General features: G+C 43.9%; 1 protein-coding gene across 1 annotated transcript in view; it reads left to right on the top strand.

Moving 5' to 3' along the window:
- LOC308280396 (Krueppel-like factor 7) overlaps positions 1-19,427 on the top strand; it is a gene marked incomplete at its 3' end in the record, with an annotated part of 121,649 nt that overhangs the window by 58,272 nt on the left and 43,950 nt on the right. Inside the window, exons 2-3 of the mRNA XM_080720663.1 lie at positions 14,890-15,188; positions 16,026-16,450. Coding sequence (XP_080576789.1) covers positions 14,890-15,188; positions 16,026-16,450 — 724 coding nt within the window. The remainder of the gene's footprint in view (positions 1-14,889; positions 15,189-16,025; positions 16,451-19,427) is intronic.

Below are 19,427 nucleotides of genomic sequence, written 5' to 3'. Positions count from 1 at the left end.
CTCAGCTAAGGCGTCCATGGCTTGAAAACGTTGGAAGACCGCTGGTTTAAACCTTTTTCTAAGCAATTAGATGGTGGGCCACAACATAATCAATGGCTAATTTAGGACCTGGAACATGTGTCAAAACACCTTACATTCAATAATAGCTATATTGCTATATTTCATCCAATAGCTCCATTGCTATAATACAGAATAACGCCTGCTTTATGTTGCTATTATTACAAGATGTGTGGTATAACAACTGATAGAAATGTGTGTGGAATCCAACGCTACAGGTGCATAGAGAAATGCCTGTGTAATCATTTTGTGCAGGCCCCATCCTTGAATGGAGCGCTTTATAGTTCATGAAAAATGTTTAAAAAGAACATTCTATCTGGGGACAGACAGTCATTCTCCTTTTTGAACAAGAGCTCTTTCATTGTTCAAGGTGTCCTAGGACAGAGAGAAACAATGTGTTTTCTTAAGGCATATTGTGGAACACAGTTTGTTTCGTTTTTAAAATGTGACAGAGGTTTTTCCATCCATAAAGTCTTTTTAAGAGGAAAGTTGATAGTGAAAACACATTTAAAGAATGGTAATAGAACTATTTGTTCATTCTACCCAGTTTCATCAATGCAGAGCCATTTCTGTCTCTACTGTATGTCCTAAGGACTGGCAGTCAGATATTGTAAATTATTTACAAAAGGATTTGCCTGGACAGATATTATTGCTGGCGGGGTGGTTCTGTCCCCACGGGCTGTCTGTTCCCTGCCACTGTCCTACATGTATGTACGGTACTGTATCATTGCTGTCTCCATATTCTAACCTTGTTTTTTTTTAGTAAATCAATGCCCTACTTCAGGGGTCTTCAACGTTTTCTGGCCAAGGACCCCTTAGTTTAGAGAGAGATGAAGAAGGGACCCCCACAACCGTTTCATAGATTCCATATAGTTTCATCGTTTGACAGCACAATCATCAGTGTTTTTTGGATTCATGTCAATTTGTGTTTTCAGATATTTAACCACTCCAAATCTTATTAAGGCTTTTTTCCCTCCTTTTCTATATTAACCACTTGAATCCTAGCGTCCATATTCTGAGGACTTTGGCCAAAAATAGCAGATCTACAAGAGGTGTTGTGAGCTTGTACAGTAGATCAGCTATTTTTACTTTCATCTCTCTCTCGACTAAGGGGTCCTTGCCCTTCAAACGTTGAAGACCCCTGCACTAAAATAGCACACCTGTAATAAGCACACAACACGTTGTGAGCTTGCAGATTGCAGTTAGTAAGTTTAAAGATCTGATATTATAGCTGAACGTTTGCCTCAGAAAAACCTAAATCCCTGAAAGCATCCATCCATCCATCCATTCTGCCTGTGTGGAAGCACTCCGCTCAACCTCATGACAATGAACAGAGAGATGAGCTCTGCGCTGTCTGTCTCTGGACAGAAAGGATTCAGATGTGACACAGGTCAGCCATTCTATTATTAATAGGGTAGGCTTCAACACGGACCGCCGGCAGCTTTTCTGGGAACAGTCTGGGCCACAGAAACGTATTCCGCCTCGAATCCCTCATCCCTGCCAGAGAGCGCAAAGTGTAGCACCTTAACACAGGGTGTAATAGGCTGCATTACAGTGTCTCCTGCTTCCTCCAAAGTTTTTTGGAGAGCAGTCAGTGGTGGAACTGAAGTCAAAGCCGGGGCCCGAGGGTGCATGATCACCCTCCAGCTCCTCAAACTCCCAAACACTATGCTGTATTATTCAGGTCCAGTAGGCATTCATGTGCAGTGGGCAAGCCAAGTTCAGAAAAGCACTATAAAGTTGCTTTAAATACTGCTAAAATAGTAAATGCTATTGCGAGCGTTTTTGGTTGTAAAATGTAGTTTGTTTGATTAGTTAAAAATGGACAAACAAAGCCAGGGAAACAAAAATATTGTCACTGTCGGGCAGAAACCTCGTATCTCCAAGTTTCAAATTTGTAATTCATTTCGTAAAGTAAAGCCCTGCTTCGTCATAGAAGACTGTCGCACAAAACTAGTGAAAATAGCCGATCTACAAGCACATTTGTGTGCTTGTAGATCGGCTATTTTCTCTAGTTTTCACTAGTTTTTTTAAATGATACATACAAAACGAACGGTTTTGGACATACAAGGTTTTCACTCGACACCGACGATATGACAAAATATGACGCACTCAACCTAAAGAGTTCAGCACCATGGACAGCGATCGTGTCATTTTGGAGCCCACTTCAACTAATGAGCAACTGTAAATTATCAGTAGCTAAGATTGTTTGGAAAGGCAGCCCATAAGTTCAAGTACATATCGTTGCTGTCTGGCAGAAACCTCTTATCTTCATATCTTAACTTTTTATGTTTTTTCTTAAATTAATGTCCTACTTTGTCATACTACACTGTCACACAAAAGTAGCAAATATAGCTGATCTACAAGCTCAAAGCGCACCGCGATGCGATTTAAGCTTGTAGATTTGAAGTGGTTAGTTCACCCCCCAAAATGACTTTTTTTCTATTGATTACTCACGCCATGGAGACTTGTATTTGTCGCATTCCTAAGACAAAAAAAAACGAAAGATAAATCCTTATAGCAAATGTACCCCATTGATTCCGGACCCAAATGCATTTGGGTTCCCATCCAGAATCAATGTATTATTATCTAATTATTGTCTTAGGAATGCGACAAAAAAAAACGTTTTTTTTTATTGAACTCAAGTCTACATGGCAATAGAAAAAAAAGTCATTTTGGGGGTGAACGTTTTAATGTATGTTTTGTAATAATAATCAAAATCTACAAAGTAACTCGTAACTAGTTTTGAAATAATTGTAGTGGAGTAAAAGTTAAACAAAATGCCTCTTGAGCTGTAGTGGAGTAGAAGTAAATGTATTGAACATTGGTAAGTACACATTCCTGAAAAGTGTACTTAACTACAGTACTTGAGTAAATGTACTCAGTTACTTTACGCCACACTGCCTACATGAGGAGGGGGTCACTGGGTTCTCCACTAGAACCCGCTGACCTCCTCGGCTGCTGTCCCGTGGCAGCGGAGATGTTTAGAGCGGAGGGAAACTGTACTCTACATTCATCATCTGACGGATCAGAAAATGTAGCGCTCAGCAAGAACGCTGCGCGTGGAACTTGGCAGGGATGCACGCCACAGACCTCCTCCTCCACCGTCAGCGCGCTGCCTGGAAGTCCTCCTTTCCTTCCAGTGCTCGCTCTCTCTCTCTCTCTCTCTCTCTCTCTCTCTGTCTCTCTCTCTCTCTCTCTCTCTCTCTCTCTCTCTCTCTCTCTCTCTCTCGCTCTCTCTCTCTCTCTCTCTCTCTCTCTCTCTCGCTCTCTCTCTCTCTCTGCCTGGCTGTCAGCACATAAGTCCCAATCGCCTTCGTGAGATGACCCAGTGGTGGATTGTAACTAAGTACGTTTCTTTTTTTTAAAAACTGCTTTATTATTAAAAAATGTTATTCTTTGTGCTTCAGCTATTGAAAATAGATGATCTACCAGCTCACAATGTGTCGACCGTTGTGAGCTTGTAGATCATCTATTTTCAAACGTTTTTTTTTTTATTACGTTTTTTGTTTTGGGGCTTTTATGCCTTTATTGATAGGACAGTAGACTGACAGGAAATGAGGAGAGATATGGGGAGTGACAAGCAGCAAAGGCTGTTGGGATCGGGATTCAAACCCATGAATCCCTATGTGGTACATATGTGCCAGGACCACTAACTAGGCCAGCGGGCGCCCCCCCAGTGATCATGTTTTAGCGAGGGAAATCACGGCACTCCGTCTTTAAGATTTTAATGATGATATATTCAATATAATAAAGTTAAAGTACACCACATTAGTTCCATTGATCCAAGCCGGAACACAATCAATTGATCGATCATTAAAATAAGCTCTGAAAATGCACGCGGCCCACCCATCTGACGACTTATCATGGCATCCGGTCGCCCAATTGAAAAGATTTTGTCTCAGGAACCGCTGTCTGTTTCAAATGTTTCAAAATGAATAAAAAGTCCTTTTTTATTTCACAATTCTTTGAATATATCAGACAGGCTCACAATACATTGGATCACGTACGTTGTAAGCGTAGAGATCAACTATTTTGACCATTTGTAACTTGTAATTTTAACTTTGCTGGGGACCTCTGTGACGCGCTGTGAGCTCGTAGATCTGCTATTTGTTGATAATGAAATTTGGCGTAGCGGGGGAAAAGGCCAAGTGCAGACCCCTGGGGGACACCTGTCAACTACAGTACAGTATTATACGGTCTAAGTGGTTAATGCAGAAGTGTGTGTACAGTCCGTGATCTGAAAGCCATTATTCTTGCTGAAATATCCATTAAGCCTTATGCCCACCTTTGCTTGGATGTTAAGTACAGGGCAGTTCTCCTGATCCAATGTTGACTGGACCAGAACACGTTTTACAGTGGCCCACTGCACTTCCTAAACAAGCTAAGCTCCCTATAGGTAGGGCTGTCACAATTATTACATAATCGTCTAATCGCAATTATTTGAGGTAATCGCAATTATTTTGCATGATCGTCATAATCGTCTCCATGTTGAGAAATGTTAATATAGTTTCAAACACTTTCAAAAAGTAGTGGAAATAGCCGATCTACAAGCTCACAACGCGTCACAATGCGACGCGTTGTGAGCTTGTAGATCGGCTATTTCCTCAGCTAATGTTCTTTTTTAAGTATAAAGTTGTCAAATATGTCAGTAATTTCTTTGTATATTGAGGTTATGTGTCATATCTGCCAGGTGCAACTTCAAAGCCTACAAGCCAAACAGAAATGTCATTGTCAACGACAAATACACAATGAAATCGTTAATCACAATTATTTGAGTGACAATTATTCACTATGTAAAATCGTGACAGCCCCACCTATTGGTGCTAGTGCTTTAAGTCTGTTTGAGGCAGAGGCAACCGGCATATTGGTGATTCAAACTCTTTCCCCTACATACTTACACCCCTACATTATGACATCTTGTGTATAGTCTCTGGCTATGACGAGAGACTACTTCTTGCGTTCAGTCAGGCCTTGCTTTGTTTTGTTTTTATTATGTCTTAATTGATTGTGAACTAAGTGAACTGTGTGAGGCACAGAGTGTGAGTGTGAGGCAGGAAACGGATAGAGAGAGACGGGGAATGACACGCAGCAAAGGCGGGACTTGAACCCGCGACAGGCTGAGAGTCTACATTGTAGCCTAGGTGCGCGGCTCAACAAAGCAGGCCTTGACAGGAGGCTGGTAGTCGAGCCCTCGGAACACCCTTGTACCACGTCCAATGAGTCAGGTCCCAGGCAACCTCCGAAACATCTTATTCCTGGTGCTCTGTCAGGAGCTATCTGCCCAACCCCTGCTGTATAAGCTCATCCAGAGACCTGTCTCCGTCTCCTCATTCAGCCCCTGCAGAAAATAGCTGATCTAGATAGATCGGCTATTTTCAAAACCTTTGCCTCTTTCTTATATTATTTGACAATTTGGCCAATGTTTGACCGTTTCTATGGTATAGTTTGTTCATTCATTTTGATACAGTAATGGTCTTTTTTCATTTTATTTATTTGTTCAACTTCTTTTTCTCCACGTGTGCTTGTATGCCTAGTTTCACTACTGGAATTACAACTAAATATATAGGGCTTGAGTGGTTAATAAAATGTACCCCGCTCTGTTTTCCCGTTTCTTTTTTCTTTTCTTTTCTTTACAAATTGAACCCATGGGCTCATGTAAAAAAAAGAATACTTGCTTCTCTTCTTTTCTCCGGTAAATGTCTACAACTCTCCATACTTTTCACCCCAGCCTTAGAATGACTCGTATACTATTGACAGAACACTCAACCTCCCGCCACTGACGCAAAGAAGTCAATTCTGCTTGTATTGTTTTCGAACAGTTCCAAATAAACCTCACGTCAGTGTTCACAAAAGAATGGATCTTGCAGCGAATCTTACATTAAAGTGCCAAAAAAAGAGCATTAAAGTGCCAGCGGGAAACCGACTTCTCAACAGTCACAAGGTGATGGTCTGTAAAGCTGCCAGGGTTGAATAAAGCTCCCCGGCAGTCTCGATATGAAATCATGTGCAATATATAATCTAAGCCAGGGGTTTTCAAAGTGGGTGACGGGGCACCCGGTGGTGCCGTGATGGCAGTCCAGGGGTGCCGCAAGACAATTTGATAATATTTGGAATTTAATTGACACTTGAAAAAATATTTAGTATCATTTTAAACTTGAAGTACAAAGTTATTTTCAGTCAGTTCTAACCAAAATGGCTATTATCTCAACGTTTTCCTCGCAAACATAATCACTAAAATATCGTCACTGTCGGGCAGAAACCTTGTGTCTCCAAGTTTCAAATGTGTACATTTTGTTGGTAAAGTAAACCCTGCTTCATCATACAAGACTGTCACAAAAACTAGTGAAAACAGCAGATCTACAAGCACTGTGTGCTTGTAGATCTGCTGTTTTCACTAGTTTAGTACATTTTGTAGATGATAAATACAAAACGAATGGTTTTGGACACTCGACAACAAAGATTATGTTATAAATATAAGGTACTGGGAGTGAAAATTATAATGTAGGGGTGCCTCGGATTAAAAAAATATTCATGGGGTGCCCTGAGACAAAAAGGTTTGGGAACCCCTGATCTAAGCTACCTGCCTTCATGCTGCTGTCCACATGGACTGTACTGCGTATGGATGTTTGACCCAGTGGCGTCAGTTAAGAAAAAAGCTAAGGTATGGCAACATGACCGGTGTCTTGCACCAGTCATGTTGCCATACCTTACCAACAGGCACGATGAAAAGTACATTTTATCATTTCCCCCTGTAGCCAAGGTATGGCAGCTGCCATACTGTAGCTTGCCATACCCAATTGACGCCTCTGGTTTGACCCAACAGGCATCAATAAATATTTGGAGGGAGAAAAAAGAGAGGAGATAGTAACAAAAATCACACCCAGTGTGAAGTGAGCGGTGCTATTTATGAGTTAATTTCATTATGTGTCCTGCGAAGACCAATGATAGTCTGGACAGACACGGGACAAACAGACAAAGCCAGATGTACAGTAGGAGGGGTTAGCGCCGCTCAAAAAGGGGAGCGAGAGAAATAAGGGAGAGCGAGAAAAGAAAAGATAAATAGAGAGGAGACAGAGACAGGCGAAAGAACAGAAAGAGGGAACGGAGAGAGGAAAGAGAAGATAGAAACACAATGCTAGAGCAGTGGTTCTCAACATGTGGGTCGGGTCCCCACATGATTTTGTCTGGGGTTCCCCAGATGACAGAGAGTGAAGACTTTTTTAATACCTCAACAAAAAAAGAAAAAAAGAAAGAAAGAAAAAGTCCATTACTGTATCAAAAGTAATAAACAAATTGTACTATAAAAACTGGTTAAACATTGGCCAAATTGTCAAATAATCAAGACATTTTAAAATAGCCATCTATAAGCTCACATCGCCTTGCAACGCGAGGCATTGTGAGCTTGTAGATCCGCTATTTTCACAATATTTATCTGTGGAACTAAATGTAATGCCTCAACTCCTACAATCCAGGTGCTTGACAGGGTGGAGGGTCCACCACCTGTTCAATGTTTGATTATATGGGGAGATCACAGCCCAAGAGGTGGCTCTGTTTGGTTTATGATTGTCAGTCACTAATATTTGATACAGTCAGTTTCTGTAAAATGTAAAAAAAAAATAACTAATTCGGCGACAGTAACATTAGCGATTTCTCACGGTCAGCTGATCCATATGAGTCAAACCGCAGAGATCATTTGTGGGAATTCAGAATGGGGGAAAATGACGTCAAACTTCGTAGCTCTATTGTGTGTGTATTTATACATTTCTTTTGGAAAAATGTAAGTTATCATGATATTGACATGTTTAGTGAGGTCACAGTAACCTTGACCTCCAACTGCCACATTCAAATGAGTTAATCCTTTAATCCAAGTGGATGTTTGTAGCAATTTAGAAGGCCTTTCTGAGGTGTTGCATTCAAGACAGGACAGGACCATACACAGTGTTGGGAAAGTTCACTAAAACATGAACTAGTTCAAGTTCAAAACTTCTAAAATGAACTAGTTCAGTTCATAGTTCATGATTCCACATTTTGAACTAAAGTTCATGGTTACCCCCAGAACTTAGTTCTTTTTAGTCCTTTTTTTTAACCATAATTCTTTTATACTTTTGGCTATTGGAATGTTTTTTTTTAGACATTACTGCAAGCTATTATTTGTCAAAACTATTGACACAGCCCATATAGAACCACACACAGCAATTATGTCATCCTACTTAACATCAAAGTTTCTAACCGTCGCTCACATCCTGCATGTTTCCGCGTCGGTTAAAATAGCTGGTCTACAAGCTCACGTTGTCTCGTGGATGTGACGCACACGGATTTCACTACCAGAGGAATAAACAGAGAAAAGGGAGGAAAGGGGAATAAAAACGAGAATGAAGCGAGGAAGGAGAGAGAAAAGAGAGAAAGAAAAAAATTCCTGTGTGGATACGTTTCTGGTGTGTCTGGTGAGTCTTCTAATCTCTCTTACAGGAATCTTTCTTTATTCCTGCAATTGCAGCCAGTATTCCATCACATCTACTGGAGAATTCTGTTTTTAAGTCTCTAATTGCGTCCAAGAGCATCTTACTTATGTCTCCTGCACCCCCCATGCCGAGGGTGCCCCCTTCGGCGCCACCGGTGCCACTCTTTTTGGTGATGATGTTAGGCGATGTAAAGTCTACTGTAGACTGCCTTTGTCGAGCCATGGACACTTGATCAAACCTGCCGGCGACTTCACTACTAAAGTCTTTAATTGCGTCCAAGACCGTCTGCCTGCTATCTTCCGCGCCGCCGGAGGCCATTCCACTGTAATGACACTGTTTACAGTGGAAACGTTTTTCTCCATTGTGAATGCATTGGTGTTCGCTCAGGGTATGTAATTGAGTAAAACTCTTACCACACTGTTTACAATGAAAAGGTTTTTCTCCAGTGTGGATACGCTGATGAGTCTTCAGGTTACCTAATTGACGGAAACTCTTTCCACATTGTTTACAATAGAAAGGTTTCTCTCCAGTGTGAATACGCTGGTGTGCCCTAAGGCTACTTAACCAACTGAAACTCTTATTGCACTGTTTACAGTGGAAAGGTTCTTCCTCGGCGTGAATACGCTGGTGTTCGTTTAGAGTACCTATTCGAGTAAAGCTCTTGCCACACTGTGTACAATGGAAAGGTTTCTCTCCAGTGTGAGTACTCTGGTGTGCCTTCAGATGACTTGGCTGACAGAAACTCGTTCCGCATTTTTCACAATGGAAAGGTTTTTCCCCAGTGTGAATACGCTGGTGTCTCCTCAGGTGACTTAACTGAGAGAAACTCTTGTCACATTGTTTACAGATGTGAGTTTTCTTCCCTTTGTCCGTCAGATGATGTCTCTTTACTTCCGATTGCGTTAAAGCCGTGGTAGAAGGTCTCGCATCCTCTGAGTTTCCTTGCTGCTGGCTTCTTGTCGGGATCAGTGAGTTCATGGTCAAAACTGCTGCTGTGCATGGGCTGCAATGGTCCAAGAATGTAACCAATAATATGTGACCTTATGATCCAGGATTGGTTACAGGGCAATTACCAGCTGAATATCAAGTGCATGGATCTCTGCTGGAATAGTACCTCTTGTAGGCCGTCTAAGGCTCCTTCGATGTCTCTCTCCACGTCTTTCATTCACACCGTGGTTTTAAGCTGAGCTGATTGTTTTAAAGCTGATTGATTAAAGCTCTCGTCATTATGTTGTCACTATGACGTCACCCATGCCCAAATATGGATTTCCATTTACTGTCATAAAGTTTCAGACCAATCAAATCTTAAATATCTTCCAGTATGAAATTAAGTTCTAAAAAAAATTGACACAGTCCTTTTATACCAGCTTGCGCCTTTGTGGACTAGCCTTGCTGAGGTATGGCGAAAGTCTTACCAAAAATATGTTTTATGGCCAAAATTTACCATATTTGGTAAAACATCAGGAGAAAATGGCTTACTGTGGTGGCTAGGTTGGCTGACGATCTGTAGACCAGCTTTGCAAGCTGGTAAAAAGAGCATTGCAAGAACAGAGCGAGAGCATCGAGAGAATGGAAGTGCAGCAACAGAGGGATAAGGGAAAACTAGAAAGATGCTATTGGAAATTGCAAGTATGGTTGCCGTGACACAAGTCACACTTGCAAATAAATATCTCTGTATCTGTCAGTCCATGTCCCTATTTGAGCGTGCGTGCTAAACCATTCCATCCTTGACCCTTTTATGCCCATTTATGGAGATCCCTGATGTCATCAATATTAAGCCCATATCTTGGAATGCCCTTATATGGACATACTGTGTCAGTCTCATGTGGTCTAGGATGTCAGACATCTATGATGTCAGTCATCTCCATATTTGGGATAAAGTTATATTTTTAATTGTGTGTCTCTCTCTCTCACTCCATATATGGAGTTGACTATCATCACCTGGATCTCCATATATGAAGATCACGACACTGACCTCATCAAACCATTGGTAGCCATACATGGATACGACTGGGTCATCACTTAGATCTCCATATATGGAGCTGGCCAAATACCTCTACCATATATGGATATGGATATATAAGTCAAGTCAGAACTAATAAATTAATATCAATTAAACTATACAACCTTTCTCTACAGAAAATGATTCTGCACGATTCCCGATTAAGCCGGTCAATTTGACATATGTGGCGTGAGTGTGGGGCGCAAAAACTGTGGGAGGGTTAAGGAATAACATTGTCCAGGGGGCGACCGCGTATTTCCCGGTGAACCTAAGCGCAACGGTGGGGGCTTGGGAGTGTGGGCAACGAGCAGGCACCACTGAATATTGCTGATGATGGAGAGGTTATATTAGCCTTTATGTATTGAGAATGAGAGGCACTCTTGCCGATTTAGTAAGAGACTCGTCGCCAATTGCAAGCTATTTAAAAGTTATTTGGGGCCATGATGATAACCTTTTCTTCCCACAACTAGACTAGTTATTGTTTACAAGTACAACCACAATTATTCACGTGTGGCAAGATCGCGGTTCCACTAGTTTTTGTAGGCTATAGTGTAGGCTTAGAAGCCTTTTCAGAAGTTAATTTATTTTTTTCCATTTAATGATTTCCTTTATCCTCATCTAATCGTGCACTAATGCACACAACTGTTTTTGCCATGTTTTAAGGCTGTGTAGGCTTTTCAGAAGTTAATTTAATGTTTTCCATTTAATGATTTCCTTTATCGTCATCTTCCGGTAATGCACGCAACTGTTTTCGCCAGGTTTTAAGGTCTTATTTTAGTTGTTTCTCATAAGCTCGCAACCCTCCTTGCCCATCGGCCCCCACCTTTGCGCACAGGTTCACCGGGAAATACGCGGTCGCCATCCGGAGAGACAGACAGAGAGGCAGACAGAGCAGTAGCAAGAGAGAGAGAAGTAGAGAGAGGAAGAGAAAGAGAGCAGTAGACAGAAGAAGAGAGAGAGAGAGAGAGAGTGGGGGTTAAGAAATAACAGTATCTGGAGAGACAGACAGAGAGAGCAGAAGAGAGAGGGAGAGAGAGAGAGAGAGAGGAAGGAAGGGAGAGAGAGGTTAAGTACAGTAATAACAGCGTCATGTCCGTCTTGCTGACAGATGTCCAGTCATCAGTAAAGACCTCACAGCATTTCTCTTCATCATCTCTCAGCAGGACCATCAATATTTAATTGCGCTCTGAGAGAGAGAGAGAGAGAGAGAGAGAGAGAGAGAGAGAAACTAAACAGAAACCCTTCACCCCGTTAATTCAATTCACAACTCACTGACTGCAGCCGTCAAGGAAACAGTGGGGACCTCTCCTCCTCCTCTCAGATAAACGCATGAAAGAAATTATATTTTTTAAAAGCCTCTGCGAAAAAGAAATCATACAGGCATGCTGGAGGAAATGATATATTATCTTCTCTCTCTCTCTCTCTCTCTCTCTCTCTCTCTCTCTCTCTCTCTCTCTCTCTCTCTCTCTCTCTCTAGCTCGCTGCCACTCTCTATCTCTCTGTAGGCCTAGAGTTACAGTGAGCTTTTTAATTTGATGTCAGTATGCAAATATTGTAAACAGACAAAAGGGAAAAACAACAGCCTCCGAATCGCTTTTATTCCTGGAAGGAAGCAAGGGCACACAGTGACACACACATCACGCGCGCACGCACGCACGCACACACACACACACACACACACACACACACACACACACACACACACACACACACACACACACACACACACACACACACACACACACACACACACACACACACACACACACACACACACGCTCACTCACTTCCCTGGCAACAACAGCTACCCAAAATTTGTGATGTTTTATTTTTAGAAGGCACAAAACAAGGGGAGGGTGTGCGTAGGTGGGTGCATGGGTGTGTGTGTGTGTGTGAGCGTGTGTGTTTATGTGCGTACGTGCGCGTAAAGCTTGTAAACGCCTCTGATGTATTCGCTCTGAACAACCTTATTCCCGATAATGGAGCCGGCTAGTGTTGTCTGTCACTACCTATTTACACACAAATGAAGTGGCTAGCTCCGCTGAGCTCGGCGGAGCCGCTAGCCTCCATCCCGCCTGTCAAAACTGGTTAGCCGCTACAAGGCGCGCGAGCGGACGGTCCCCGGGATCAAACGGGCCAGCGCCTGTTCAAACGTAATGGCTCTATCGCCGGACGCATGCCCCTCGCCTCCCCCATCCTTCGCAAGAAGAAGCTTCAGCGCCTTTTAAAAACGCCACCCAGATTGCGGTCGACTGTGTGCGGTAATATTGATTGATTGAAGACTTTATTCAAAGTTTTGTATAGAAAAAGGTGCAGTTTCATGACGGTACAGTTCACTGGTACAAGGTCAACTAAAAGGAGATCCTAGAAAGCACTTGGCTTATTTGCACATGAAACCATTAAAGTATCTCATATAACATTGAATGACAGACGGATAGAACACAGTACTATGCAGTAGATATAGTCAGAAAAAATTAATAAATAAAATAACGGTGCAAAAAATATATACAGTTGATAATTAAAAAGAAGGGTCAGTGGGAGGGTAAAGCTGGACTAGGTTTGTTTTTACCAGTCACGAACGGCTGCCTCCTGTAAGTGGTTTTTCAGTTCGATTTTAAAGGATGTTAGGGATCTACACTCCTTTAAGGCCTTCGGTAAGACGTTCCACATTTTGGTGGTATAGCAGAAGAACGACATTGACCCTTTGTTTGAGTTGACGCTGGGAAATAGACTTCTCAGGATGCCAGCCAGCGTGCTCCGTCATACGACAGCATCGCGCGGCAGGAAGTAGACGACTTACCAGCTCACGACGCACTGCGCCCGCGACGCGAGCTTGTAAGTCGTTTAATTCCCGTCGCGCGACACCGCCATGCGAAGATGTATGAATGGAGCTATATTTGCCGAAGGGGGGCATGTAGAGTAATGGGGATAACACGGTCTATAGCTATTGGCAGGATAAATCTTACTGTAGGCAGCCAGCAGGAAGTGGGGGCTCTATAAAGCGCTCTGCTGAGTTCGGGTGTCTCCTCTCCTCTCCTCTCCTCTCCTAGCACTTAAAACCTCCGTTACGCGCTACAGCAGCTGTAATCAATCAGCGCGTAATCAGTCATCTCACTGGAAATGCCAAGTAGCTGCGCCGGATGTCTAGGTTGGCTGTGTGTGCACTTGTGCGTCTCTCTATATTTTGTGTGTGTGTGTGTGTGTGTGTGTGTGTGTGTGTGTGTGTGTGTGTGTGTGTGTGTGTGTGTGTGTGTGTGTGTGTGTGTGTGTGTGTGTGTGTGTGTGTGTGTGTGTGTGTGTGTAGTGGCACGGCACCTGGCAGAGGCGGGAAGCGGAGATGTTTGGCTGAGCGGGTCGGTAACGTGCGGATTCCGCTGTGCATAAACACAGACCAGAGCATATCGTCGCTGTCGGGTGGGAACCTTGTATGTCCAAAATTGTTCGTTTTAAAAAAAATTATCCAAACTAGTGAAAACAGCCGATCTACAAGCACACAACACCTCGCACCGCGAGGCGTTGTGTGCTTGTAGATCGGCTGTTTTCACTACTATCGTGCGACGGCCTTGTCTGATGAAGCAAGGCTTTACTTCGCGAAAAAAGGTACAAATTTGAAACTTGGAGATACAAGGTTTCTGCCCGACAACGACAATATCATGCATGCTGACTGTTATGGTGGGCTGAAATTACGATCTATCTGTTTGTTGGGCTCTGCAGTGGCGGCACCGTGTGTGTGTGTGTGTGTGTGTGTGTGTGTGTGTGTGTGTGTGTGTGTGTGTGTGTGTGTGTGTGTGTGTGTGTGTGTGTGTGTGTGTGTGTGTGTGTGCGTGTGTGCGCGTGTGCCTGTGTGTGTGATTCCATATGCTATATATCGTCTAAATCAGTGATCTGCTCAAGTGTTATTTTCAAGGACCCCCACTTTGGTATGCATTAGTCCACGGACCCCTATAACTCACCGTGAGAGTGGTTCCATTTGTACACTCTCAGAGTTACAGACCTGCAAGGTCCTAATTATCAATCATTTAGCAGTGCTTCTCAAAGTGGGGTTCCGGGGGGTCCCACAATGGTCCTTGAGGGGTTCTATTGGCTGTCCCCGGCACAACATATTTTCAGACAAGGGTCTCGTCTCATACATGTCCATTTGGGGGCAGGGGTGTCACACCAAATTCTGGGCCCTGGGTACTATTGAAAAAATAGCAGATATACAAGTTCACAGCGCGGCACTCTGTGCCGCGCTGTGAGCTTGTATATGTGCTATTTTTCAATAGCTAAAGGCCCGTCCACCTTGGGCCCTAGTAACTCAGTCCCACTTTCCCCCCCACTTGTGATGCCCCTGCTTACTGTCCCGTCCTCTGTCCTCCCCCTCAGACCTGCCTGGAGCTGGAGCGCTACCTGCAGACGGAGCCCAAGCGCCTGTCGGAGCTCTTCGACCAGGACCTGGAGGGCCTCCTGACGCAGGAGGGCCTCCTCACGCAGGAGGGCCTCCTGACGCCCGCCTACCTGAAGGAGGACAGCGAGGAGGAGCTGCTGCTGGACCCCCTCCTGCCCGGCGGCGGCCTCCTCCCGGAGGCCCCCAGCCCCCCGCCCGTCACCCTCTGCCCCGTGCGGAAGCTCCTCGCCTCGTCCCCCGCCGCCCTGAAGAGAGACCCCAAACCCAAAAGCCACAGGTCAGTCATCAGGCCCTCTGTCATTGTTGTAACATGATCGCCCCGCTCGCAATTTTACATTTTGAGATAACTGCAATCGTTTTTTTTTGTGTGATCCTCGTAATCGCTTCCATGTTGAAAGGTTGTTCTTTTTTTCAAACAACAGGAGGGGAAATGGCAGGTCTACATTTTGACTATTTTGACAGTTTTGATTTTAAAAGCATAAATTCATTTGTATACGTTAATTGAGTACCAAGTCCATATATATATATTTTTTATTTTTTTATTTTTTTATTTACCAGACTGTAAACCACAAACTAGTCATTTTTAATCTGTTAAATTGTTAATGCACTCCCCCCTCATTTTGTTCAATTATCTGTTCAATTATTTAATGTTATCTGCTCCCTTTGTCTGTTGAATATTGCTTGTACGGACTTATACTGTTGTTCCACAAACTGTTGGAGATATACTGTTTTTCCACTTTCCATAAGTATTATAATTCCTAATATACATGAGTTAAGTAAAAAAAAATCTAATTCAACAAAATGAGGAGGAAGGGCATAAAGAATTTAACAGATTAAAAACTTCTAGTATGTGGTTTACAGTCTGGTAAATACAAAAAAATATATACTGTATATTCAAAATTTTAAAACATGGATATGGACTGTTTTTCATCTACTCAATTGTCGGATGATGATCCGCCCTGTGCATCCTTTGTTTACAAAGCCTAACTTTACTGTAGCTTTATACTGTAATTTGTACTCTGGGTGTTCCAATGTTTAACAACAAAATATATATATATATTTTTATGTGACAATGTAATGGTCAATGGTTAAACATTTGCATTGATGGCGACAGCGCTGCCACCGACGGCCCCGATGCCACGGAGGGCGGCGTCCACCCGGCCCAGCTGAGCGCCGTCACCTCGCTGACGCCGCCGTCGTCCCCGGAGCTGGGGCGCCACCTGGTGGTCAAGTCCAGCCAGACGCTCACGGCCTCGGCCGACGGCACCCTCACTCTCAAGCTGGTGGCCAGGAAGGTGGGCCTCAGCGCCGCGCGGCTGGTGGCCGCCCGCCACCACCACGCCCACAACGCCACCGGGCTGGCCGTCCACAGGGTGAAGGAGGAGGAGGAGGAGGGCCACGGCGGCGCCACGTGCCACGTGATCGGCGTGGGCGAGCTGCCGGAGAACAGGAAGAGGATCCACCGCTGCCAGTTCAACGGCTGCAGGAAGGTCTACACCAAGAGCTCGCATCTGAAGGCTCACCAGAGAACGCACACAGGTCAGCAACGGTCAGGTGTTTCAAAGGCTTTCGAAAATAGATCAGTCCACTATTCTTCACAGAAAATAAACTAAACCAACATGGTCAGATGGGTGGGCCATGCACTCCTGGTGTAGTCGGGGAGAACGCTAATTAATTCATGAACTAGCCCTTACCCGTTCAAAGATATGAGCTCCAAAATGATGTGCAGTGTGTGGGTTATGGGGTGCACACAGTATATGAGGGATGGAAAGTAACTTTAACTGGTGCTTGCATGATGTAGGAGCATCAATGTAAGAAACCCGTTTCGTTTAATGGCTACAGAGATACTGTCCCCCCCCCATATATCTCCTTGTATGGGCCGTTCTGTCAGCTGTGGTGGTGTCTTTCTATGACGTTAGTCTTGTGTGATGTTAGTCTCGTACTACGGACAATAGGGACACGCAAAGCCAGACGTAGGAGCGGGTAGCACTGCTCAAAAGAACTCTGTTTCACACTCTAGGCACATGTACACTTTTATTATGAAGCCGACAATGAAAAATAAGCCCCCGAAACAATGCAGATAATACCTTTATCTATTTTCCACCCTGTGACCCGCTCTGCTGAAATTAGTCTCACGTTTGCTGAAAACTAATTTAGGGCTGAGCGCGCTGCGGCTGAAAAGCATTCAGAGCATTCATAATGAACCACTGTAGAGGCATGTCACTGTGCGTTTGCTTAAAGCCCCAAAACTTTGTCAGGTTTAGTTTCGTTCAAACTCAAACCCGCCCCAGAAATCTGTTTTGGCACAGCAAGTCCCATTCCACACATCCAACGCAAGGTTTAAATCCTCTGAAGAATCGATCTCTGATCAATACATGTACATGACAAGTATTTTTCTCACTCTGAAAACATCACTAACGTCCCTAAGGTTTATATTACCTTTTTCTTTGCTCAATCTTTTACCCCCATTTAGTATTCCATATCCTATGCATTATGCATAGGTTTGATCCACCAGAACAAGAGGTAATCAAAGAGATTATGCACCAAACGCACAGACGAAACCAACAAGGCAGTCACTTCCACAAGCCACAAGTAACTCATTGACGCGTGTTTATCAATTCCACCAGTGTTATCGGATAGATCTGCCTCACCTGTGTCTTGATTGGCTCCCTGGCAGGCATAGTTTTACTGAGGTTAAACAAAAACTGTAAATCAAAGCGATTTCTGGCCGATCACAGCGGGGTTTGCCTAGAACTGCGGTGGGATCCATAATAGCGCCTCATTGATGCGATGCATGGTGATAATGCATGATGGTGTCGGGTTATGGGGGTGCGCTTGTTTTGTCTCTCTCACTGTACCTGCATATGTCCGCTATGCATAAGGCTGCATTTAGTGAGGCTCGGACATTTGTGACGTAACAGCGTTAATGCACTTAACTGCTTCAGACTCGTTTTCAGTAAGTGGAAATCTGAAAGACTTATTTTTAATGCTTCCATCTGTGGTTGGGGTGGGCCACATGTGTTTCAGAGCATGTTTATTTTAATGATCAATTAATCTACTGTGTTTCAGTTTAGATAAATGGAACCAACATAGTTGCGACCGTCAGGTCGCAGTTACTATCAAAACCTCCACCGGCTGTCAGTCACGTCACGTCACACTTCTGCCCTTCTCATATCTCCGCCACCGTTGCCCCTATCTATGCCAAACTTTGCACACACACTCCTTGGCTGATTTCTCACATGGCCCTCTTGAGGCCACCATGAGGCTGATTCTTGCAAAACAAATTTTTGGACACTGCTCCTACAAATGTTGCCCTAAAATCATGCAAAGCGGTACATTGTATGTCTAGAGTCATGTCATCAACATGGATCTGTCGCATTTAGCGCCACCATCAGGCCGATTTTCTCAAACACATTTTTGGACATTGCTCGCTCCTACAGATTTTGGCCTAAAATCACACAAAGCGGTACACAGTACCGTCACGTCATCAACATGGATCTGTCCCATTTCCCATATTCCCTTCTGATTGGCTACGACTGCCTTCTAAAGTTATCTCCCGATTAGGGAGTCTTACTGGTATACTTTAAGTTCGTATTAATCTGTATCACTATTGAAGCTAATTTAATTTAACGAAGAACTACCATGGCATTCTTTTACATATTCTGATATTTTTTATATCAATGTTATATGTATCATACAAAACGTGTTGTTGGAGTGAACCGTTTCACAGTACAGATTCACCTGGCCTGTCCTCGTCCCCTGAACTGAGGACAGCTCATGGTCCATGGAACGGGTTTGCCCCGGGCTGATGGTCCTCTCTTCCCTGCTCAAGGTCCCTCTCAGGCAGGGCCGGGAGGAGGGGCAGTGAGGGGTGTCATAACTCTCTCTCTCTTCGATCTCAATCCCAGGACCACTCAGACCCCTGTCAGTGGACTGTCCCCCCCCCCCACACACACACACACCTCTACCCCCCCAACCCCCCAGTCTGAGTAACTGCACGGTGATGAATGGCCTGACCTGGATAGACCGCCATTCCCATGGTTTATTTTAGGCCCTCCCATTCCGCGCGCCTTCCATAAGTCTAGGCTGACAGGCACAATGTTTCAACGCAGCGGGACGGGAGACGCTATGGCGCTGATGTGACGTGTGTCGGCCGCGTCACCGTCATTCCACAGTCCAGCGATTTACTAACGTGTGGGGGGCTCGGGGGCTGTGAGCATATTGCAAGTTGGCCCCCAAATGATTGCCAAAACACTTAGGATTTTAATGACAATATAAATTCATAATAAAATACCAGAAAATCTTAAAAACCTTGAAAAATTAGTTTCCATTGTGATCAACAGGATCTTATAGTATACCACGTTAGTATCCTGAGGGCCTGCGATTAAAGAGGGAAAAATATAAATAATTGCTAATATCGTATGAGGTGTGTAATTAGGGCATTTTTGGGGCTGCTGAATCCATTCCAACCATTAGTTATCAGTAAAAATTACTCCTTGGCCATGAAATAGGCCTA

Source organism: Nannobrachium achirus (assembly GCF_963921795.1).
Source record: "Nannobrachium achirus genome assembly, chromosome: 24".
Taxonomy (NCBI): domain Eukaryota; kingdom Metazoa; phylum Chordata; class Actinopteri; order Myctophiformes; family Myctophidae; genus Nannobrachium; species Nannobrachium achirus.
The sequence above is the reverse complement of the archived record's forward strand: the minus strand, read 5'-3'. Positions and strand labels throughout refer to the sequence as shown.